General features: G+C 38.4%; 1 protein-coding gene across 1 annotated transcript in view; it reads left to right on the top strand.

The window, feature by feature from the left end:
- The window catches only part of WWOX (WW domain containing oxidoreductase), a 186198-nt gene that overhangs the window by 122062 nt on the left and 38779 nt on the right, over positions 1-25357 (top strand). Inside the window, exons 8-9 of the mRNA XM_085306477.1 lie at positions 3757-3942; positions 7603-7867. Coding sequence (XP_085162603.1) covers positions 3757-3942; positions 7603-7867 — 451 coding nt within the window. The remainder of the gene's footprint in view (positions 1-3756; positions 3943-7602; positions 7868-25357) is intronic.

Here is a 25357-nt window from a genome sequence, read left to right as displayed (position 1 = left end):
GAGTCATGGTTAAAGGGAGCAGCTTGCTAACGTCAATACCAGGAGTAAAGACTACAGAAAATGCTACTTATGTGGTGTTTCTTTGTTTGTTTTTTGTTTTTTTGGTTCTTGTTGTGTAGAATTAGAAACTATTTTAAAGTGGGGAGAGGTTAGGCTCAGGAGGAAGCCTAATGGGGATCACAGCAGTGCTTTTAATGAACTTGTGAAATCAAGGTCGTAGTTCTGTTACCACTCCAAATACGCCTGTCATAAAGCAAAGCTGTAGTGCCAGATGTGTGGTGTGGATTGTCACGTACCTTAAATTTGCTCGTGTATAATGATACATTGACTGATCTGCAGCTCGGCACCGCTGAGATTAGAATCTGTCACCTGTGGCTGAAATTCGCATCGCGGTGACGGCTGTTACGTACATAACCTCAGTCATCTCCCGCCGTGAAAGCGTCCAGGTCGCAACCCGCTACGTGGCCGTGACAGTAACGGGGCCGGCGGGGAGGCTGCGGGGCCGCGCGGAGGAGCCGCTTCCCGCGCGGCGCCCGAGCCCCGCGGGCCTTCGGCAGCGGGCTCGCACTGCCCGCCGGCCTCTGCTCTGCCGGGTCGGCCTGCAGACGCTTTTAGACCGGCTAAAAGCGCAAACACCCATTAAAAATAAAGGGAATCCAACGTTACCTTTTCGCTAGGATATCAGCTTAAAATGTCTCTTGCTTCGTATTTCTTCACCGGTGATTTTTATAGAACGTTGTAAATGTAACTAAAAAAAGAAGAAAAAGAACAAAGATATTATTTGAAAAATACGAATCTCATGGAAAAACACTCAAGTGTACTTTTCTTTCTTCTATAAAACTGAATTAAATGCACTTACAATTTAAAATTGACCACATTTTACAGTTTTACGATTTTTGAATCCTCCTCTTAATTAACCGAGCTGGCAGATCTAGGTATTGAGTGTGTATTTTGCCTCTGGTAGTTTTTGTGGACGTAGTAATAATAAGAGCTATTACAAGCTGGTAGGTGGGACACGCTGCTGGTTCGTACGTGGGCCCCTTCCGTCTCCCCGCGGCCCGTCGCTTCGAGGGCGTTGTTCCGTGGAGCTCGCCTTCYCCGTCCAACCGAAGGACACCTCCAAGTAATGACGCTACACTTATTATCCATGGAATTCACGGTGCAGTGTCACGTGCTAACGTCACTGTCCAGCAACAACCCCCAAAATAGTAATAATTTTCTGGTTGAGGGAGACGGGGAGATTTCTGCGCGTCTCCTTCGTGAGCCACTTCCCTGTCTTTCACTTTGGTGGGCTCCGTGTGCGTATCGAAGAGCAGCGCTTGCCCGTCACGGATCTGCGCCTCTCACAAGAGAGGCAGTTATAAGGCAGCAGTCAGATTAGCACATTCGGCTTTGTGTTAGTTGTATGCTTTATCACAATTACCAAATAGAATAGTAATCTCTCTGAAAAGTGCCATATTTGCTTTTGGAAGGTAGTATGTTTTTGTGTTACGGAAGCACTGATGTGCCTCAGTTCTCGAACGGGAGCCTCTTATACCAGCAACTGCATTTACACAGAAGAAGCTTGTGCCTTTTCCTAGCRGATTTACAAATTTGTGAGTTAATTCTTGCCAGAGTGTTTCAGAAGCTTTCCGAAGAGACGCTGMATTATGCAGAATTTGCACACAAGTGCTCTGTCTTCATGAGGCTTTGTTTTCCTCCTGGCAGCCTTTTTCTTGAACAGCCAGCATGAACTGAGGGTAGAGGTGAATACTGACAAACACATTTTTGGTAAAAATATGCCACAAATGGTCTGATMCCTCTTTGAAAATACCATCTCAAGTCTCTTAGTTCAACCTGCCTGAATTTTATTCCCTTCATTCAAGTGTGCTGTGCTGRGTGGAGTTGCAAAGATGGAAAAAGCAATGACTTCGTGCAAGTTTGAATAGAAACAGCGACTGTTACCTGTAAAAGGGCGCTCCCCTTTATGTTCAGGTGTAGAACGTATGAGTAGATATTGTGAGTCTAAGTTTCATGGACCTAAAAGAAAATCAGAAATTCAGCACTTCAGAAAACGAGCTTCCCAAAGTACACAGATGTTTCATACTGCTTCTGAGGCTTTTAATTATTTTTTGCATATTGGCACAGATACAGATGCTAGATTGTTAACTTATTAAGCAACGCTGTATTGGTAACTTCTGCATTGACTTGAAGCTGAAATTTATTTTAATAAGGAAATGTAGCCTACTGTTGAGATTAATGACTGTGCAAATCTCTCAGTATTTAACTGCAGTGCATTTGATTCCTCCAGAAATGTTTTTGAAAGCTAGGCGATCAAAATCTGGGTTTTCCAAACATACCTGAAGGAATCTAACTCACTTAGACAACCTGAGGCTTCATTTTTCACATCCTTTTCCAGAACTGCTTTTGGAGATGCTCGGAGTTGAGATAAATGTACCTTTCAACCGTGTAAGAAAATGATCCTGGCTTTGTGTCTCTTTCTTACTTTTGTGTGGTTGAACTGTGAAGAAATACTTGAAGAGAAGAGAAGGGAAGCAGTTCTTTTTCSTTCACATTAGAGTGTGTTGCGAGTCGCCAGCACTGAGTGAGGAGACATGGCTGGTTTTGTTTTTGTCAGGAGATTTGGCCAATTGTGGTAAAGACGTAATAGGCTGGAACAAGCAAAACAAGCAAACGTGACAGATTTTATTATTGTGGTATTAGAACATCCCAGATATTGGTGCATGGTTAGTGCAGGGGTGAAAAGTATTTGTCTGACAGTCATTACTTTGTGTGATCCATCTGAGGTTTGAGAACCAGAGCCTTTGCTGGGTGTCGTAAGTATTCAATAACAGATGAAAAAACAGCAAAGGTGTTTGTSCTTGATCTTGGTTGGAGATTGAGAAGGCTGCAAGATGTTCCGTATCCTGACATTACAGAGGTGTTGTCGAAGAAGTTCAAATTTTCTGGACTTGAGTTTTGATTTTGAGATGTATGGCGGAGTCTCTTCCAGTGTGGTTATACTGGTAGAATCTTACCTTTTACATAGCAGATTCTTCATTTTGARAGGACACTTCATTTTGAGATGCCTTAATCTTGTCATCTCTGTAGAAATTGTGTTGGGGGACCTCGATGGAAGACTGTTTTRTAGATCTTGTGTGTACTGTTTGCAGTCCACAAAAATTACACCTCTTGAGGTTTTCCAAGGAGGATGTTTTTATTTTCTAACCTAGTCTTCTTAAACCTGTATTTTAAGAGAGTACTTTGCAAGCCTCAAAGGTAAAAATGTGTGAGCATAAGCATTATTGCATCCTGACTTTTTCTTAATTCCTTTTCCTGCTGTTCACTGAGAAGGCTAGTGACTTTCTAGAATATCTGTAGTAAAGTTACTTTGCTATACTCTCATAGACCAGAACTTTGCATTTTTTCTTCTACTACTGTAATGATTTAATAACATCTGGGTGAATGGTTAGGTCCTGGGGTATTCCTGGGTCTTTATATATATTTAAGAATCTGAACTGCCCATGCATGCCAGCTCTCTGTTCAGTGATCGCTATTGTTCTGAACGGTCCAAAATTGCAGAGATTGTGATGGTCCTCCAGTGCTTGGTTCTAGAGATGCCACGTGTTACAATTCTAGTTGCTATGTTTGGCAGAAGTGGAAATGCTGTGTGGCCTTGCCCTAGTGGGCATCTTGAGATGACATATTGATACTATCCATACAAAAACATGTGAATTCCTTGCTTTAATTTTATTCTTTAATACTTTGATTATTCAGGCCTCTTCACATACTGGTCTGCAATGCTGCCATTTTTGGTGCTCCATGGTGCTTAACAGAAGATGAGCTGGAGTCCACCTTCCAGGTGAATCATTTGGGGCATTTTTATCTTGTCCAGCTCCTTGAAGAAGTTCTACGCCGTTCATCTCCTGCAAGAGTAGTTGTGGTATCCTCAGAATCACACAGGTTGGTTAATGTTACAGTACACTTTTGATTTATCTGAAATTTTAGATCTAGAGAGCTGAAAACTGTTACGGCAGAACTTTACTGGAAATACAGAACTTGTTTTTAAATGAAAGGCCCTGCTATAAAGCATTTTTGTTTGAAAACAGAAGGTTCACTGATGTTTGTGGGTGTTAGTGGATCTGGCTCTATTGCTGCATAAAGTGTGCTCTAGTTTTACAATATTATGTGGACATTTTTTGATCATTCTTTGTATGAATGCAGATTTTCACTTCATTTCAGACCACTCATTGATTTTGCTAGAAGATGGAATAATAATTGATTAAATCTGAATGGCATGACCTATATTGATTTGTCATTCAACAACTTCAACATCTTACCAAGAAGCATGTGCAGTTATTTTAGCAGGAGAAACAATGCAATTAAAAACTGTTAGATGAAATCCAATTGTTTTATAATGAGAAATTAGGGAATTCAATGCAGACATTAGCTGTATAATTGTAAAATGGGAAATACTATATTTAATAACATATTAGAAATCTGGCCATACCTCTTTTGGTTAAAATTTCAATTAAAGTGCTAGATGCTCATCTTTTCTATTGCAATGAGAAGTAGAGTTGCCAAAAAGACAGCGTGAGGTTTTGCCTTATTTCAAACATATTTGTGGTGTTTGCTTAGAACTGTATTAATAACTGAAAAGGACTTGATTTAAATTAARAAAGCTGATTACGCAAAATGAATGGCCTCGATTCTTAATTTTAGCACATGCGAACCGCTTATTAGCTTCTGCTTTACTTTGGAGACTGCAGCGTTAGACCCATATGTCCACCTTTAAAGGTTACTGTTGATTTCTCTTTCACTTTTGGTTGTGTGTAAGAGCTTTAGCAAACCAAAAGGAAAAATGTGTGAGTGCTCCTTCCTCCTCTCCCTCCTCAATATTTCTGAAATGTTTTAGTGACCCAGAATGAAGCTTATTTTTTTAATCATGTTTCCATAAAATGTAACCCCAGGGACCTGGTAGAGAGAGACCAGCCAAGGGTCAGGCTGAAACCTTTATCACTTCGAAACACAGGGGCTTATGGTATAAATGACACACTGCAGATAGATTTACTTTTACCATTTTAAATTTATGATGGCTGAAATGAAAGGAAGCAATAGAAAATGGCAGTAATAATCCTCCCTGGTGTTAAAAGACATGAAATGTCTAGTAATTAGGTGGTAACAAAATCTGGACACCCTTATCTTTGCAAATCACACCAGGTTTGTGAAAGCAAGTAGCAGAGTCCTGTTGGAAGTGAGGGAGGCTACTGTGGGGCAGGCAAGATAGCTCTAGAAATAAATCTGCCAAGTCCAATCACTTGCCAGATGTGGAGGGCACAATGGGATACGTATAAATGAGCTGTTATTTAATGGGAGATTATGTTGAATTGTCAGCTGCTTGTTCCCCTTTGTAAGCTTCTATCTCAGATAGTATTTTAAATGACATCTTTGTTTTTCGCTGTATTAAGTGCTGTGTATAGCTAGAGCTCATTCTCTGCACATTTTTATCTTGTTTTGGAAAACATTTTTTAAAAGTGCTTGTTGCTAACTCAGTATGATTAGCCAAGGTTTAGAGAAACCCATTAAAAAAATAAGTAGCAATCTCTGTTTGAATAAAATAATGAATGCCACTGCCACTGGTTGATTTTCTTTTTTTAAGGAGTCCAATTCATGTACAAATGTCATATTTTAACATTTAAAATGATCATTCTAAATGACTGGGCTTTTTTTTCTCCCATTGTTTAATGGCAAGAAACTGATGTAAGGAGTTAGTTTAGACATTAGCTATTATTATGTAGTAGTACTTTCTGACCTACTTGAGAGCTCTGAGCCTTAAACTATGTTGTAAAACAGAAGTGTTGGAATCTAATTACTTCCATAAACCTTGGCTGGATCTTTTCGTTGGAGTCAAGACCCCCTGTTAGGGGAAAAATAAAGTCCTGTTTTTGCAGAAACTACTATACTAGACTGCTGCAAGGCAAAATATTTATTTGCCTCTCTGGTTCTTCATTCTCTTTTAGTTACTTCTCTGGATTTAGCACAAATGAATTCTTTTTAAATTAAACTTTTAGATAGTTTAAGCACCTCATATTAAAATGAGAATAATAAGTAGGTTTCCTCCTGTCTTTATTTCTGTGCAGTTAATTTGATTGTACAGCTCTTATCCTACTGAATTCAATGAGGTTGCCGACCTAAGTAAGATTGACTCACAGAAGCACACTTGCAGGACTGGGCTCAAAATATGCCACTGTTTCCATTGTATAGTACACACAAAGTAGTTTATTTATAGAGTATTGTTGGGTGTTCTGAAAGGTTACTTTGGATATGAATATATGAAATTCCTCCCAGAATAGGCCAGTTAATTTCAGAAGTGTATTTTATCTAACTGAAAATTAYGAAAGAGGAATTTTGTTGTTGAAATTGAAGTGCTAATTCTGCAAGATACAGAACATCCTGGATTCCTCTTGAGTTCAAATACTGTACTTGCTTTTCTCTGGGTGTATTATAATTCTGCTCACAGAATGAATGTAGAAATTCCAGCTGATCTCTTCATTTCTGGGCATGAGATGCAAAATTAGTAAAGATATTTTAAAACATTTTTCTAGTGTGTACTATAATTATGTTTATCCCTGTGCTCTCCAGCTGATTCTGAAAACTGACTATTAAAAAGAGCTTGCTATATCCTTTTTATTTTTAGTAGCACTTCTCAGTGGAACGTATGTCTGTAACTAAACGTAGTATTATTTCCTAATATTAAGGTACACGAGTAACTCGATAAATCAAACTTGTAAGAACTGGAAAAAAATGTTATCTGGAAAATTTCTTTTCTTCAGCTAAATGTCTTCAGAACGTTCACTACTTTGTTATTAAAAAAAAGGAGGGGGGAGAAACAAACAGCTGGTGTTTAATGACTCTGTCAGACCCAATTAAAAAACATCAACTAGTTACTTTGATTTGTGTTCAGCCATGCCATGGGTATACTTAAAAACATTATACTCTGCCAGAACTCATTTTGGCTTTGTTTACATTTATCTTTTAAACATAYAAGACTATTGATGGCAAGTTACCAAGGTTATAACCCTTTTATATTCATCAATTTTTAATCTAAAAAAAGAGTCTAAGAGGCAGTGAGACTCATCCATAGTTACTTGAACACTTAAATGAAAGTGTACAGTACATGAACACTGGATCAAATAATCAGGGGAAGGGAAGAAGGGGGAATAAAAGAAAGAATGCTGATTTTCTGTGCTTATAATGCAGGGTTATTTTACGTTATATTATTTAATGTAAGGTAATTATGCTTTTGTGGGTCTATGGCAAAATCTTTTTTCTAGATTTAAAAGAAGGTGGTTGGTATATGGTGTACAATATCTTTCTATTGTTAAAGCCTTTTCTGACTTGTTTTAAGTATCCTTTTTCTTGTATTTCAATAGTTCTTCTGCCATRGTTTGTGGGACTATTACTTTGGCCTCCAACAATTTCCAGTGGATATCTGCATCTCCAAAAGAAGCCGAGTTTTTGCTAGCTCTGGCCAAACTTTACTCTTTTGTTTACATTTTATGGTTTCTAAACCATATGTGAAATTAACTGTAGGATATCTGAAACATGTTTACTGTTCTTCAGATTTACAGACATTAAAGACTCCTCTGGAAAACTTGATTTCAGCCTGCTTTCTCCATCTAAGAAGGAGTATTGGGCTATGCTGGCCTACAATCGTTCCAAGCTTTGCAATATACTGTTCTCCAATGAGCTGAACCGACGCCTTTCTCCCTACGGGGTGACRTCTAATGCCGTCCATCCTGGAAATATGATGTACTCCTCGATTCATCGAAACTGGTGGGTGTATACCCTGTTGTTTAMCTTGGCTCGACCTTTCACCAAATCCATGGTAAGTGAATGATTTAGTGTTTTACGCTTCAGTTTTCAAGTCAGAGGAGTGAAGATACAAAAATCCAGATGTATGTCTTTGCTTTAATGTTTTGTCTTTTATAACCAAAACCTGACTTTAGTGGCAAATGTAGTATCAAGATAGCATTCTAGAAGAGGATAGGTGAACAATTTTAGATCAACTTTGTCAATCTCTGGTAGAAGTACCATGTTAGGTGGAGAATGTGACTTCCTGGGAATGTATGATTTTAGCTCGCTGTGGTTAACAAAGTTTTATATTTAGGTGTGGAGTAGTTTAGAATGCTCAGTATATATAAACCATCAAAATTTTGCTTAGTTTTTTAAGTGGAGTGTGGTTAAATGAGTTTTTTAATGTAAACAAATGCCCTAATGAGAGAAGATATTACAGGCATTAGTAATGGCTGAGGGGAAGTCCTTTCAGGGGAAAAAGCACCCTCACTCTTACTCAGAAAAAAAGCAATGATTTTCCTGATTCTCTTTGTACTTGCTCTGTGCATCTATATTTGGCAGATTTATATATTAGCAGTTTTAAATTCTAGCACTTGAAGTAAGTTAACATTCACTTTTAAAATACTTCCCTTTTAAAACTTTTAAAGACTTCAATTTTAAATTTACCTTTAAAACACACTTGTTTTTTCTGAGACAATTCCCAGCTGTCTTGGTTTTAAAATACACAGAGCTTGAAGAAGGCAAATTCTTGGGCTATGTTGGAATAACATAAGTGAAGATAAATGCAGTCCTTTAAGCCAGACTTGTCCMTCTGAGCCTCTGGACAGTGAGTCAGTAATGGGCTTTAGAGATGCGTCAACAGCTACCTACCACCAAGTGTCAATGGCACATAATTTTACAGAACAATCCTTCTCTTTCTGTACTCGTTTTCAGGCAAATGACTACTGAAATAGGTTGATTATTACAATCCGACAATGGTATTGCTAGAATCATAAGTTAGTGTGTAGCTGTCATGACTTGAATGGATTTTTAGTGCTATCTATAYTATGTGGTTCAATTTTCTCAATGGGCATTTGAGTTTTTCCTTTGTCTCCCTTGGACTTTGGATTGGGASCATGATGCAAAGAAAGGCTATGGAGTTTTTTCATAGGCAGTATTAGGAGGCTTCATAATACAGGAATTTGCAGCAACTCCATTGCTTAGAGGGAGCTACTYTTATCTCTTGAACCTCTCACCCAGGTTATTTATAAGGAGTCTGAAGTCATTTGTTGGGCATAGGATGACTACTTTTTCATTGAGAACTGGTTATCTTTTAACCTTATTGACTGTTTCTTATTCCTTATTCTTGATAGAGAATGGTATTCCCAAAAGGCAGGGAGGAGACTCGTGTGAGTATTTGCTGCTAGGGACCACGGAAATGAAAAGACTAATACCCCTGTAAGACTCATGTGGCCTTGGCAATTTGTTCAGGCCAAAAGGAGGCCTCTCTTACAGAGGGTTCAATGACTGGTATGAGCGGTGTTACGTACCTTATCGTCTCCCCGAGTCAGTGATGCATTTGAAAAAAGAGCAGGGAAGGAGTTGTTGAAAGAGAGAGGGTCTATTCTTCAGTAGTATAATCTACAACGTAACCTACAGTAGTTAGCAAATCAACATGGTACAGAAAAGAGGAGAATTGCATGTACGTTGAAATCCAATTTTTACTGAGATAATGAAACTCATCTTAATTTTCATGGGGTGCATATAAGCGGAAAATGTATCTTACCACATTCAAAACTGCTTACATGTCCAAAAACGGACAACTTCTTGAACAATGCCAAATCTTCAGTACTGCTCGTGAAGCAAAAGTACAAACGCTTTGTAGTGTGGTGTGGTGACAGCCAGGACAGTCTGCACCCTGCCTGCAGAAGGTGCACGTGCAAACCCCATCTGTGTCCATGAGATTGGTATGGTGCATTCTCAACTTGAGATAAGGAATAAAATCTTTCAGCATGCACTTTGACCAGTACTTTTACAATCGTGTCTCTGTTATGTTAGGAAAAGTTTATACAACAAATTCTTTAAGTGCATGGTATCAGCCTACAGTGGAAAGGATCTAGTCTCTGGAACTTGTGTGAATTAACTTAGTTTTATTTACTCTGGTTTCACAAAGCAGCCCCTTGTGTTTATTGCTCAGGTAAAGTCATACTTGAAGAAAAAAATTAAACCAACAAAGTTCATTTTGAATTCTTTAAATCAACTGATGGATTCTTTCGATAGCGTCTGTTTATTTGTGGTGTACAAAAGAATACAAAATGGATAAGCACTGAATAACAGTGCACACTAGTCCAAGACTAATTACTTCAGGAAGTCCTTTTGTGTTCATAATTATTTCACTGAGGCTATTTGAATGTTACTGTGGTGTGTTGGGGTGAGGGTAAGCAAAGGTCTTGCAACTGATATTCTGATATGAATTGTCATGTTCCCTTGCAGCTTATTAATGCTTTCACTGCCAGTAAACCTTGGAAAGAAAGTGACTCTCGCTGGGTACTCAGACGAGCTAAGCTGAAATTCTCAATATGGCTAGTGTCCGAGTTTTTCTACTGTAAGACTAGTAGGGAGCAAATGAACTACAGTTTGCCCCTTTTTAAGGATTGTGCTATCGCTGACCTGGGATGGACTTTGTAGAGGACCTTTCCATGGGCTTTATCTCACTTCTCTATGGCAGCTCTCCCCAGAGCTTAGGTGAGTTTTTCGGAGAGGATACTGAGTGCACGTCTCAGAGCTGAGAGCTGCTGTCCTGCGGTTGTGAACGGTGTGTCTGCGTGGCTTGCAGCAGTGCCTGCACTGCACGATGCAGCGTGATGCAGCAACATTTAAACTATCTGCAGTGGAGCTGGGTCTGTGACTGGGAGTGAGCTTCCACGCCAAGGTTACACAGAGAGAAGTAAGGTCTTACGAGTTCAGGCAAAGTGCCAGCAGATACGCCTGCGCTAGCTTTGCACTTTGAGGTGGTATCTCTACCCACTGCGGCTTGTGTCGTGTGGAGAGCCTGACCCCACTGGAGCCAGCCTGGTGCTCCTGCCTGCGTTGGGTGTTGCAGAGGCTCCTGCAGCTTTGCACGTGTACGTACGCGCATACACGTGTATGTGCGTGTGAATATACATACACACATGCAAATGAACTGTGATTGCAAATATCTAACTGGGGCCTTTTCGTAGTAAAAGTTGTTAATAAAAAATATTCAGACCTTTAATTTGTATTTGACGAAGCTAGACTGACTTGGTGTTTTGGGAGTGGTGAGATAACGCAGAATAATGTTCATAGTTACAACTCTTTTAAGATCTTTGAAGCTAGATGCAGGAGAAAGTCAGAGCATACTTTGGTTTCCCTACTGGTTTATTCAGAATAACATAGTTCTTCTGACATCTGCTACTTACTTCTGAGAGCGTTAGTTTTCACAGCTTTGACTTAGTTGGCATCATTTTCTGTGTCAGTTATTAAATTATATAAAGTTCATTTACTAGAAATCGTATGTAAAGTTCATTTACTAGAAATCAAAACATTATTATGTTTTATTCCAAACAATGAGCAAACATACACTGCATGTTTGAAAACCGATTTTTAATGTAGTTAATGCACATTAAATAGCTCCAGTCTGGTAGATGACAATGCAGTGTGTTAGTGCATACTGTGAATCTCCATTTTTGGAGAGGTCCTGCAGCCTCTGGCATGCGGCGCTTGGAGTGCTTGGCATGACAGGGTTTAGCTCAGGAAACGCTGCCTGTAGCCGTTCAGTTCTAGCTGATTCCCTGAAGCACTGAGGAGTAGTGTTCTGGTATCACACTCCTTATTTTCTTATTTGCTGTTACTACAGTGACTCAATTTCAGTAATTAGGACACTCTTCATGAAATCAGGCTATTTTAAGCTTCTGCGTAAGGAATAGTATTGCAGATCACCACTTTTATACTCTAGATTTCAAGGGGAAAAAAGAAAAAACTGTTCTCCCTTTCAAGTGTTAGGCCTTTAGATATATAATTATAGTTGTTTCTGTAAATGGTTCATACCTTACTGAAAGGAGAAAATGCAACTTCATGTCTTCCAAACCTGCTTTATGATTGCCTACATTATAAAAATTATGGTATGTTTGTGCTGATTATAGCAGACCTTCCTTTGGAATCACAGGGAATTGTCTGGTCAGCTTTTGAAACATAATACAATATTTATGTTACTGATGGTTACAGGTAGGCAACAAAATACTTATAGTAAGTAGAGCACTAGAGACTGAATGAGTATTCTCCCCTGCCCTTCAAGATCTCAGATGTACAAGAAATTGTTAAACAGAACTGGAGAATAAGTAATTTTTGATAGATGAAATAGTTGCAAATAAATTACCATTTTGTTATAGTAACTACTGCAGCCCTAATCGTGCTCAAAGGGCCTCTCCGTTACTTACCCCCATAGAGGTACCCAGTGAACTGGAGGAGCTTACAATATAATTAAAGGTAAATTGAAGCAAGTGCCCACTGTAAGTAGCAGACTGGGAGGGGGCCTCTGAAGGTGACCGTGTAGGCCAAGTGTACAGCCAGCTGGCTTGATTTGAGATCTTGGGGCTGGGGGATTTTTAAGACATCCACAAGCCTTGTGAGTTGGCTCAAGACCAGTGTGACTATGGCTTGTTTTTTTTTTTAATTCTAGTCATTTAGTCTGGTTTGTTACTAGTTATGTACAAAATTAAAATTAAATGAGTTTATTGCAAGTTCCTAGCTTAAACTGAATATATTATCTAGTATCACCCCCCAATGATTTTGTTAGGGTACTCTGGCATATAAAACTAGGAGCAGAGTACTATTATCACACACTTGCGATAGTCTTACATAGAACCAAATATTTTTGTTGGCAGGTAACGGAGCAGAAAGAATATCATGTGTTAGAGTAGCAAGAGCTTAACAGATGTTTCAGTGAACTAAATTTTCAAATCCTTTTGCATTAAGAAATGGCCGGGGTTTGTAGAAGTTCTGAGACTATTGGGTTACGTTTCCTGTTGCAGTGCAAAGCCAACCATTGTGCTGGAGTTTCAGCAGATGTGTTGCTCCCTTTTAACGGCTGGGAGTAAAACATTGGTTCTGTTGCTGAGGTATAAATTACCACTAGAAAAGCTCAACCTGTCACCCTCTTAAACCTCAGTTAGCCATAGTGAGACCATTCTGCCATTTGTTTTTCAGTGTTTAAGAGGCTGATACTTGAACTGCTTTTTGATCCCCTTCGGTAAGATAGTAGCTTTTTAGAATTAGACATTGTACTTAAAACATTGACTGTTGAGAATTACAAGGAGTATTTTTAAGGGCCCTACAAGTCTTCTGAATGTCTTAATTTTAGGTAAAACAATGAACTCTTGTGATTCTGCCCTAGCCGTAGGAGTGAATTTACATTTGGTCTGGTGATTTGCGCCCAGAGCTGGCATTTGCTCAGCTGTGCAGCTCTGGCATGGAGTGGATCGGTACCTTCAGGAGCAACTCGCTTCTACCTAATGATCACGTCTGCTCGTGTGATAGAAGCCTGAAAGAGACCTTCAAAGTCTCATCAGCTCTGTTCTCCTGTCTGCAGTAGCCCTTAGAGTTGGGGATAACGTTCCCTCTTTAACAGATGGATTTTGCTCTCCAGAGATCTGTGTGGGCTTTCAGTTAATGTTGGCTTCCATAACTGACTTCACAGTTCAGGCCCAACTCTGCTGGGCATGAGCGTCTTCAAGAGAAGTCATGAGCAGTGTGTGTGTATGGATGTTTCATACTAAAATTTCACCTGTGTTTCCTCCTTATGACATTGCTGAAAATGTGCTGAGGTTTCTTGAAAAGCTGCAGGCAGTTCTTGAAAAGGGCCTGCCAGGCTWGATTTGATCAAAATGTTAGTGTCTTTTCTCAAATTGAGGTTTAAGCAGGGAGTAAAAGAGGAAGAGAGAGTGAAAGGGGGCTAAAGAGCTACTGAACATTAGCATTTGTTGTAGGGTGTATTATTTCCTTTGGAGACGACACAGATTGCTTATGCAGTTCTCCTGTTTTATGGATTAATGTCTAGTGTGTAAGTGCTAGAGCCATGCTGAGCAATAGCTCTCTTCCATCACATGCAGGTTCATGGGCTGTAAGTCTAGTAACACTGAAGGACARTTATTTCATTGAATGCTGACAATGTACACCACCTTGCAGAATAGTCATCGTATCAGATTGACTGAATCAGGTAAGAGGAAAGAAGACATATGGGGATGGTAAAGAAATGGCCAAACGGTAGTTGTTAATAATTTTGGAATGATGATAGCAAAATTCTTCTATGCGTTTAGAATTTCTATATCCTATMCAGTAATAAAATGTACTGTAAGCTAGCGTATTATCAAACTTGTATTTAACTGATACTCATTTTAAGTCCCTGATAAAATAAGTATGGCATGAACTGTGAGGGGAAATTACATCGGTCCCTCATAACCCTCACCACAGGAAGGGAGAGTCTTTGTAGAAACCTCCCTGTGCACCCGGCGGAAGAGCTGAGGGTGCCAGCGCGCAGCGCGGGAGCCCCGGCCCAGGGCTTTGCGGTGTCCTGCGCGTCCCCAGAGCTCTTCGTGRAGCTGCTCCGGTATGTCCCACWGTTCTATGAGGAGATTAAGAAATTTCTACCTCCCTCCCTAGCTCCTTGCAGGATTTCAGAATGTCCCACCAAGTACGTAGGCTGCTGCAAGGTCCCAGACTTTTTCCTGCTTTTGCTCAATTACTTTCCTTCACTGTAGCTTTTTACCATGTTCTTTTGCAGTCTACTGAAGATTTTTGTCTCCATTTTTTTTATTTCTTCTTTTTTACTCAGCTTTGTGGAGATCCAAACTGCAGCTGAGCTGCTGTGGTATCTCTGATYTGATATGCAGCATTGGGCTGCTCAGAATGTAGTTGAGAAACCTTAAGAAAGAAAGTTTCAGTCATACGTGAGTGTTGGTGTTTGCGTATCAGGCAACATGTTGCAGTCTGACAAAAGCAGCTGAACATGGATTATTTAGCCTTTTGCTTTTTCTCCACTCACTTTNTTTTTTTTTTTTTTTTTTTTAATGTCGTTACTATACTAGCTAAGAGGGATTTGCCTTGTTCTTGCAGTTGTGGTCTTGATGTTTGTCATACTGAAATATTGTCATTTGCTTTATTTGCTGCAAAAATTTACTCTCTACTGCAGTAACTGAAAACTAGCAAGGTATCCATTTTCCATGGGCACTGACAACTAACATTTAGGACTGTAACTTAGAGACTGGTAATAAAGAGTTTTTATCTAGATAGGTAGTGCAATTCAATACTTTYAAAAGACTAAATTCTGAGGGTTTCCTGATTGATTTTGCATATTTCTGAATGTTTATTCTTTTTTTTTCAAACATTACAGAGAGTTATGGGAGTAGAATGAAGATTTGAAAGTTTGTAAAGGGAGAAGTTCTCCTTATGGGACTTTGTATTTTCACAGTGCTCTCTGAAATTATACTTTCATGTTTTTATACTGTTTGCCAGGGAAGAAAATAGCTAAGAATAGCACTAGTATTCTGAATGTATATGTACAACCTCCTGGCCTGCCCTTCTCCTGCCTGGTAAGAATTACATTCTCTTCTCTCAGAAGCGGACGTATGCCACTTTGCCACAGGATAGAATGTTAAAACTCTGGTTATGGGCTATTTTGCAGYGTTTTGGGTGTTGTGTAATGTCAAAACACAAAATGTTTTTTCTTCCATAGCTTATATTAATCTGGTATTTTTTGACAAGAATCACTGATAAAACAGGAAAGCATTTAGCTTTGTTAAAAATGATTGGGAAAGGTCGTAAGGGAAACGATGAGAAACTTCTCAATGCATTACATATGAGTTGTATAAATCAATAAATGTACATGTTCAGTTTTTTAGTATCTTTAGCTAGTAACAGTAACTTTTGTTCAGAATAATCTAGGTTAAAATCTAACAATATCCTGTATAAATTGGCAAGTGAACTTAAATGTCTTGAAAACCTTTTTAAAGATTGAAACAGATTGCCTCTGCTTTCTTTTTTTTCCCCCATGCATTAATTTGATGCTAATGCAAGCATGTGGCTGTTACCTTAGGAAAAAAACAGCTATGCCTTAAAAGTTTTATGATATATCCGGGCCCAGGATTTTTTAGTGTATCACCAAACTAAACTAATCTTTACTTTTCAACTGGTATTTGTTGGCCCACCCTTTAACAGCCTTCAGATTGTGCTAGTAGGTGTTATATTAATAATATGAGATATCTATAATCAAAAGCAGAGCTGCGTTGCAGTTCATTTATCATGAGCCAGTAATAGGTTACTTGCATTCAGAAAAGATTATGATCTCGAATATTCACAGCAATAACACTTGACTTTTAACTAGCAGTGAGTTGCTAATCACCTTTTATAAAAGGTAGACTTTAAAAACTATTTTAAATCACTATGACTTTTAACTTTTTGGATGGACTTGTGGCTACTATGCTATATAGCTAGCAAAAACATTAAGTGCAGCCAAACATGAAGTATACAAGACAGTTCAATTTAACTAGATATTTCCACCTACTGAATTTACTAGGTTGTGACATTAAACTCACAAACAAACCCCAAACAAAGATAAAACAGCAGCAGATTTGGGTTTCAGTTAAAACTTTTGCCATCTGTCATATTGTAGAAGACAGGAGAACATCTTCATGGTGGGGGAGTCGGGGTTATGAGCTAAGGGCTGTAATAAGCAGTTGTGCTTCATTAGTGTGCTTTCACTTTCTCAATTTTCTTCTCTTAAATCAAGGTTCATATCAAGTTTAGAGTCCAACAACTGGATCATTTTTGGCTATATTTTTTTTAACATAAATCTGTTTATTCTGTATGTGAGGAGGAGTATTTCAAGTCCTGGTGTGTCACTGAACTTTAACTAGGGCCTTGTTGTCCATGCTWCTTGACTCCTTAGGCATGATGGCTTCTTTTTCCCTTATATCGTCTGTCTGCTGTGATGCCCGTGCACATGCACACACGCGTGCACACACGCACGCACACAGGCATACACACACCCTTCGGCTGATACTAAGTCTTCCACRCTACTTTCACGAAGTCCTCTAGCCTTTTAGAAAGTAAAGTGCTGATCCACACATCTCAAATTCATTTTTGGACCAAGTTCATTTTTTTGTCTCTTATCTTCTGAAAAGAATCCTATGCCCAAATTGAAAACAGTAAATGGTMAAAATGATGAAAATGCATAATCAAACATTGTTAGCCTATATCACTTAGGGAACATAAATTACAGAGCAATATAAATCTTGTGGATTCTAGAATATGATTTATCTTTCCTTACATTTTTTGAAGTTGCTATTTATGAATGAACAGATGTTCAGGAAACCCCAAGCTTTCATTTGTGTTTACAATACATAAAATACCAGTGTTCAAGAAAAAAAAAAATCAGTGCAGATCCTATTTTTCAGAATGATCATTTAAATACTGTGTCTTAATTGGGGGATGCAGTCTTAATGATATGCTTTGCCATAACATAGTCTTTTCATTTCTGTCTCCACCATCTTTGAAGAGGTGCCATACCACTTTAAACAGTTCACCAATCAGTTGCATGTGATGGGTTCTCTTTTTAATCACTTACATTCAGAGAAAGTCAAATATTTCTTATGAAGCCAAAGTAATCTAGCAGAACGTATAGTGTTTGTGCAGCTGGATATCTTATTTATTTGAAGTTCTCAGGGAAATCTCTTCTGACTTTACAGAAAAGATGGAAGAGTAAACAGTAAGAGTGTCCAAGTAATCTGAGCTAGAAAGTCCCTTCTTTTAGAGCGAAGTCATTAAAAAAGTATATTTGCAAGGTCCAAAAAAAATACAGTATATCAAATGCAGAGTACTGCATAATGTTTTTTTAGTATTCTTACTACTTTTACATATATGTGGGTGTATGTGTGTATCTATATAAAAATATCCTTGGTTTTTTATATATTTAAAGTTCCTGGATAGGTGAGCACAATAGAAGACTGTTTTCCTGCAAAAGTGATTCATCTGTTTGGCTTTTTGCATGTGTCGTGTCATTCATCATAATGCTGGCATTCCCTAGGCATGGMTTTCTTGCAAGAAAGTTATTAAAAAAGTGTGTGTATGTGCATACATGTGTWTGTGTGTATATATACCTATATCTATCTGTCTATGTATATATATTTACTTGTTTGTATTTCTAGGCTTTTGGGATGTATCCGGCTGTGATACTAGTGGTGTTTCTAGTTCTTGTTGGCTCTTTCTTCCAGAATTTAGTATATGTTGATATCTTTTTCTTTCTTGATGAAAGTGTGAGGGAGCTTACTGCAGATTGTGTTATGGGTATGAGTGTGATAATATTCTTTTTTCTATAGGCAAGCTGCAGGATGTCCCTTGGCCAGCTTGATGCACTAAGTTCCACATAGAGGGAAATAGGTCTATGGTTAATGATACTGTCTTAGGGAGTGTGTTTAATTTTTCCATTGGTTATTCATTAGTATTTTGTAGTTCAGTAGCTTCCACTATCATTCTCTGAGGTTTACTGCCAAAGCTAGAGCTTTTTTCTTCTGTATTCTTAGTATTTTTACTCTTTTTGTGCCTTTTTTATAGGAAAGTGTGTATGAGTAAGGGAAGGGAAGAAAGAGGGTATTGTTCCAGACAAATTAGGGAAGCCAAAAAGTTATGTTTAATTTTATGTAGCTTTTATAACCAACATCAGTGTGAGCTGCTGTGTGTCTTACTTCTGCCCTTCCTTTTTCTTTTAACCTACTACAGTAATCCTTAGGTCCTTGCTTTCTCACCTTTCTCTAAAGATGAACAAAGTACAAATGCATGACTGTATGTTATGTATCTAGAATATAATATCTTAATTTTTTTAATGTTTATGTGATTGAGGATTTTTTTCGTTTTAAGAGTAGAGGAGGAAGGTTTGGCAAAAAATGTTGCTCGTATGGAATCCATTTGTCAGTTGAAATATGAAAGTATTTTAAGTGTGTTATATGGCCTGATTTTGTATGATTTACTTATAAAGTGGCAGAATGCACTCAGTCACTTCTCCCCCTGAAGTGAATATAATACCGAATTTATCATGCTCAGTTCAGTATAAAAATGCACAGCAAATGAGTCAGTCCTTACTCATTTCACAGTAATCTGTATGAGGATTTTTAATGAGAGAATTTGTAGATTTACTTATCTGTTAAAGTTTCCTTGGAGACTTACAACACTTGAGTCGTTTGGATTTTCCAGTCACTTTACTTTGTTGTTTCTAAGAAATATGTAGAATGGTAGCATCAGTTYGCTTTTGGCAAGCAGGATGACAGTAAATAGAAATATCACAGTCAAATTCCATTCATTATTTTAGTGACACCATGTTTTTGCAGTTATTAAATATCGCTGTGGATATAGCACCCTCTTCTATGCATGCCCCCAAAAATCTATAGAGGGTWTATTTGAGGAATTGTATTAATTGCAAGAGCATTGCATTGAAATGATATAAAGATAGCGCTGYTGGATGATGCATCTGATTTAAAAGTAAAGTCATTTTTGATAGATAGAGTTGTTTATCTTTAAAAACAGGGCCTACTTTTCCAAATATGCAGGATTGATTTGATAGTGCTGTGGACCTCCATCTCTTTATAGCACTTCTGTCTTAAGAGCTGGTATTTCCAAAAAATGGTGTTCTCATAAATGTTCAGCTTCTGTGGACTGTACTCTCAACTGTAATACCGATTCAGAAGCATGTCAAGCAGATACAGGAGTTGAACCTTGTTGTGAGCTTTCAGACGTACCTGTTCCTGTAGGGTATCTATTGCCAGAAATTCACAGAAACCATTTTGCTCAGCACCAGTCACGTAATGCGGCTTGTATATTTTGAAGTATAGCATGAACAACAATTAGTAGTAGCATATACTTAAATGTTACTTAAGTATTTATTACTTATTTACAACGAGAATGTGGGGCTTCATTTATGATCTCTTGGATCTCGTCTCAAATAGCCTATCTCAAAGCACTCCTATAAGGAATCAAATATTGGGCTGTTACTGGAGAGGTGCTTTTCTCTTGCCATGAAAATGTATGTTTTCAGGTGTAGCTTTAGTGTTATGAATGAGTTTAGACGTTCTTGTTCAAATATTTCTAATGTTGGATCACATCATTGCTGCTGATGACCGTGTGTATACAAATGGCTGGCTGGACCCCTAATTGGTTGCGAAAGTATTTACTCATATGTTGAGTACCAAATTTTGTTTCAAAAGAAGAAATCTGAAAATCCTTTTTCTGAACTGGCACTTTGTTAGTGATTTTTGGTTTGAATGCTATTCATAGCTATATGAAAATACATTGAAGAATATCAAGTTTACAAACTGAAGCATAAGAATACTTGCAACTATTGGAATTAAGGTTTTTGCCTGAATTTAAGCCTTTTGAATCTAGGTTTTGGGGATTTTTTTTTTTTACTTAGGGTCACTATGTCTGTCACTGTAATTTATTAATGAGTGTACTTATTTCATTTTGTTAGAAAATTGGAAACTTTACACTGAACTACATTACTATTAAAATGTTGTCCTGAAATGTCAGACTTGCATTATGATGAATACTGCTAGTACAGGAAAACTAATTTAGCACTTCAAATAAAACAACTGTCTTGGCAATTTTTGATGATAGATTTTGTAACAGTGTCGCTTAGAAGCTGCTGGTCTATTCGCACTGAAGAGTTCATCCCACCCCAGAGAGTGCTGCTGAGCTGTGTTTTAATTAAGGCAGGAAAGGGGGGTCTCCGAAGGGGTGCCAGACCTCCTGGTGCTCGTTGCGCCGGTACCTGCGAGGCTCCCTTCCGCGGGGCCCATGCAGGAAAGGAGTTTCTCCTCGACAGTTTCCCCAGGAAAGAGCTTTGAGCAGGTGGGCAGGGTCTTGGAGCAGTGGGGCACCCAAAAAGTACCTCCACGCTTCCTCTTGTGGATCTGGGCGTGCGTGTGTTAGGATTTGGCCAATAAACTAGTGGCATAAGAGTAAAAATGTATGATTATTTTCTGTATCCTTCCCTGTTGTAAAATAAAGGCTTTCTGAAAAGCACATATTTTTGATTTTTGTCAAGGTATCAAAAGTAAATTGAAAATGAATTAACTCACTCTGCTAAGAAGCAAGGTTTTACCCTAAGCTCTGTGGTCATAGAGCTGGACAGATCCCACTTTTGGAAATATTTTGTTTAAAAGGAGCTGAAATATCTCTGCTTTTGCACAAAAAGCGATGGCTCTGTGTTCGTAAGAAAAGTTTATGGGCCAGGTTCTTCCAGTCCTTTGATGATAAAAGTAGGTGAATTTCCAACTTTTAAATGATTTAAAACAAAGTATCAACACAGCTGGCAGTTCCACTTGTGATATAATACTTTTTGTCTCCTTTTGGCTGTTAGGCTGCTAAAGGAAATATTCTATATAAAGAGTCTTTTTATCAAAACAACATCTGGCCTTATTTTTGGTGGCTAAGTGAAATTGAACATTATTCCAGTACATGTATTTTTCTTCAAAAGACCCTAAGGTGACATCTGAAATGGCCTTTACCTAAGGTGTGGTTATGCTCTTCAGGACGCAGTCTAGCCTGGTGCTCACCTTGGAAAATCGAGCATGGTGCCTACGTACTCCAGGACAAAACATACTGGCAGTTTGCTCAACCTGCAAGAACAGCAATACAGGCTGTGATTAGGTAAACTGGCCTTGAAATGGCAAAGACTTGAAAAATGGACAACAGTAGTTAGATTGTCAATAGAAACAGCCTTTTATGGTTAGCTTTTAAAAGCTGTTTTGARAAGATCTCCTGTGTTCCCTCCCCGTGATCCTAGTAGGGAGGCTTTGCAGTGCTGCTCTTGCCAGATTTGCAAAGCTGAAGCGTTACACTGACCTGAGTGTCCTCTCCTGCATGGTATGTGCAGGAACTTCTGCATCAAGCCCTGCTTGAGCTACAGAATAGCTGGCAGAGAGGCCATGAACTTTCACTTAAAAATCTGACATTAGAGAATCTATATCATGTCAAATAATAAAGGACATGCTATTCCATGTGGATGTGGTTTCCAATAAGTAAAAAAAAAAAAAAAAAAAAAGGACAAATGTTTCACTGTAAGGATTTTAAATATATGTAACTGTTACATTGGCCAAGGTACTAAACAGTTGCATCAATGAGTAAATCATAGAGTTCTGTGATGAGAGCCAAATTTGAAGACAGTTGACTGTTATTTTTTAAGATGACTGTTTAGGGTCCAGAAAGCAAATACCCAGTCAATCTGCTTGTGAATGCACATGCAGAAGGAAGAAAAGTCAGCCTGTGTTCATTGTAAGAAGAGATACAGTTTTTATTTTTATAAAAATTACTTTTCTCTGAGATAAGCAAATATAATGGACTTCAGTGTGAGATGTGCCGTTTCTTCCTAAATTTCAGATGATGTCCGTTTTTCCTATATGTGTCTGTCTGCTGGAATTTTCTTTTTAAGTAGAAAAAATATATTTTGAAAGTCTTCAAGGAAAAAATGTTGTCTTTTTTCGTTCCGGACCTTTTTTCCTTCAGCTTGTAAGTAACTAGAGGAATGATTCTCAAATTCTTACAAAGAGAAAAACTCTTGGATTACAGGCCAGGTATAGGAATCTTCAGTCTCATAGGTGACTACTTCCAAAATTTGGAAGTGTGACCATACATACTTTGGTGCAAACTGTCTTCCAATTTTAATTATAGTGGATCTTACTGGATGCCATTTAAGTAGGTTTACGTACGTGCTCACATTTACCACCCTAACTGTGTGTGGAGCCTATAGTGTGAATTACTGACAGATACGCAGCGTTACTCAATTCTTCCTTGTATCCACATACTTTTGAATTATGAGTTATATCAATCCTTAAATCTTTGTTTGTTTTAGAGAAGGCTTCTTCCCCCGTCCCCCCACCTTGGCACAGCGTACATGCACTAGCAACTGCTAGCAGTTTCAGCTGCATTTAAGGAAATATTGTTGTAAGGCTTTTATGTGCTGTACTTCAATCAGCCAGTGCCAGCAGTATCCCCGTAGAAGGACCCTCAGCAGACCATTTTCAGCATTTTGCTGCAATTAAACTCCTCTGGTTTTAGCCCTCAGGCAATTTAGTACCTTTTTACATATGCACATTATGAACTTTTGACCAGGGCCTGGTAGTCATATATTAGATAGCAGCTTTTGAAAGCAGACTTAACAAGTTCCTCAGAGTATTACAGTCGGAGTCAGTTGTGGAAAAGGTAATTTAACCAACTTGCAGTGAGGCCATTCAGAATCTTACTGATGATCCTAAATATGTCTTTTTTTTTTCCTTGTTTCCTCTGGAAGCTGGTAGCAAGAGCTCTCAAAGAATGTGATTGATCTTTTATTCAGTAGCTAACGAGGGCTGTGATTCTATTAGTGCTCTACAAGGCAGGGGAACAGTGATTTAATGAAGTGTCTAGTGAGCTGGTCATAGATTTATCCTGTTGTCTCTAATTTGCAGTGCCATTGTGAGTGTAAAAGAAACTGCAGTCACCCTGCCATTAGGCAGGTATTTCTTTAGTAAATTGTTGTAAGGTCAGGTGTAGTTATCTTAGAAAAGGCAGTGCCTTACCTCCTCAGCGTCTCGGGATGACAGCCGCGGCGCTGAGCACTCACTGAAGCGGAAACGTGAAGATCAGAGGTCCGTCTCCAAGTCCCCCTTAGCTGATGCAGGAGCGGATGAACTGCCAAGCAGGACTAATAGAGTCATAATTGGCGATTAGAACTGGAAAGGTGCAATAACATCTTAATACGAACTGGCGTATGTTATAGTTAGTGTCAGTTGTTGTAAAGTTGCATGTTAGCCTGAACTAGTTACATTTCCTTCTTTTATTCTCAAGAAATGAGGCAATGCATCCTAATAGTTGCAGTACAGAAAAAAATAAGAACATCAAAACTTGTATTGCTTTAAAGTGACATTACTGTGTCTTTAGTACATTTACTTGGGTGTGTAACCTGTCAGTCTTGCTCAGAAATGATGTAGTAAACTTCGCCATAGAACTATAGATAAAATAATCTCATATCTAAATATGCTTTGATTTTCACTTGAATAATAGAGGCTTTTACCTCTACCTACAGAAGGGCACTGACCTTTGGTTCTGATYGTCTTTGCTAAAATGAGATGTTAATTTTGGTGATCCCTGTGGTGCTGCAAATCTATTTTGCGCTATTATATTTTTCCACAAAGCATTCTAGTTAGGCAAAACTGGTTACTGTCAGGAAGAAGTTATCTTTGGCTGGATTGCATGATAATTTGCAAAAGTTAATTATGTAATGCATGGCCGGAAATTTCAGTGTTACCTATTTCAATCAGAAAGCAATATTGCAAAATAAGGAAGATAATCTCTTGTATGTGATTCCCTGCTAGAYTAACCTAGAACAGCAGATAAATTAATCAGCTTGAGATTTCTGTGGCATTTCCTCATGGCAGCTGGAGAATGCCCGTGTGCAAAAGTGGCGAAAGCTGCCAATTAGAGTTGCGCCAGTTGGAGGTGCGAACGCTAGAGCACTAGTCCAACCTGCTTATACACGTGCCGGTGATACCCACAAGGCTAAACCACAGCCTTTTCTTCTAGGCTGTCTGCATGTATGCAGAGAAAAAGTTCCTGCTGCAAAATGCATCAATTTTGATTTAAGACAAACTGCTAAAAAGGAGCAGGGGAGGTGAACGTGAAGCTAGCAGGCGATTGTTGCTGCCTGTTGGTGATCTTGCAGGCCTTCTCTGCAGCAGCTGAAACTTGGGTAAGTCAAGCAGCAAAATCAAGAAGACAGTACCATGGTATCTTGCATCCTGATATAATTGCAGCATGTAGATCACCAAATAGCTGTCACATGCTCAGTTGGATGTTTTTGTTTGTGCAAAATAAGAAATACTTTTGAGTGGATGAACCTCTGAATCCCTCTGAGCTTCACACCCAGTGGTATGTCACCTGGGCCCTCTGTTAAATACACAGCTGCAGTCAGTCTACAAAAAGAGATATTGGGCTTTTAAATGAACAGCAAGAGGATTTAAAACTGTAAACTAAACTTTCTAATTTCCTAATATTGACACTTGTGGCCCTTACAATCTTATTACAATATTATTCTCTGCTGATCTACCATTTCATCAAAAAGTCTACAATAGAACTAAATCTAAGCCTTTTAGCCCATAGATCATTTCACTTGGTAAATGGCTTATTGTAGATTAGATAATGTGGTTCATAGCACATCCAGATCAATAAAAAGGCTAGTCCGAACGTAGTAAAGTGCTCTCAGTCTGATTCTTTTTCRTAAGTACATCTGCCATGAGCAAAGTGAAAATTTTAATCTTTTTGCTTAACTTCGTGTCAGAAAAAAGGCTTTACGTAAATTTCTGCATGGTCACTTTGATTTCAGGTAAGTTTATTTTCTTTCTCAAAGATGATCTATCCCTTAGAATTCTGTTTTATTTAAATCAAAAAGAAATAAATTGTATGATAAGTGATAAAAATTATTCCATAAGCAAAATTCAGAGCC

Source organism: Rhea americana, unplaced genomic scaffold, assembly GCF_003343005.1.
Source record: "Rhea americana isolate MKP2758 unplaced genomic scaffold, rheAme1 scaffold_24, whole genome shotgun sequence".
Classification (NCBI taxonomy): Eukaryota; Metazoa; Chordata; class Aves; order Rheiformes; family Rheidae; genus Rhea; species Rhea americana.
The sequence above is the reverse complement of the archived record's forward strand: the minus strand, read 5'-3'. Positions and strand labels throughout refer to the sequence as shown.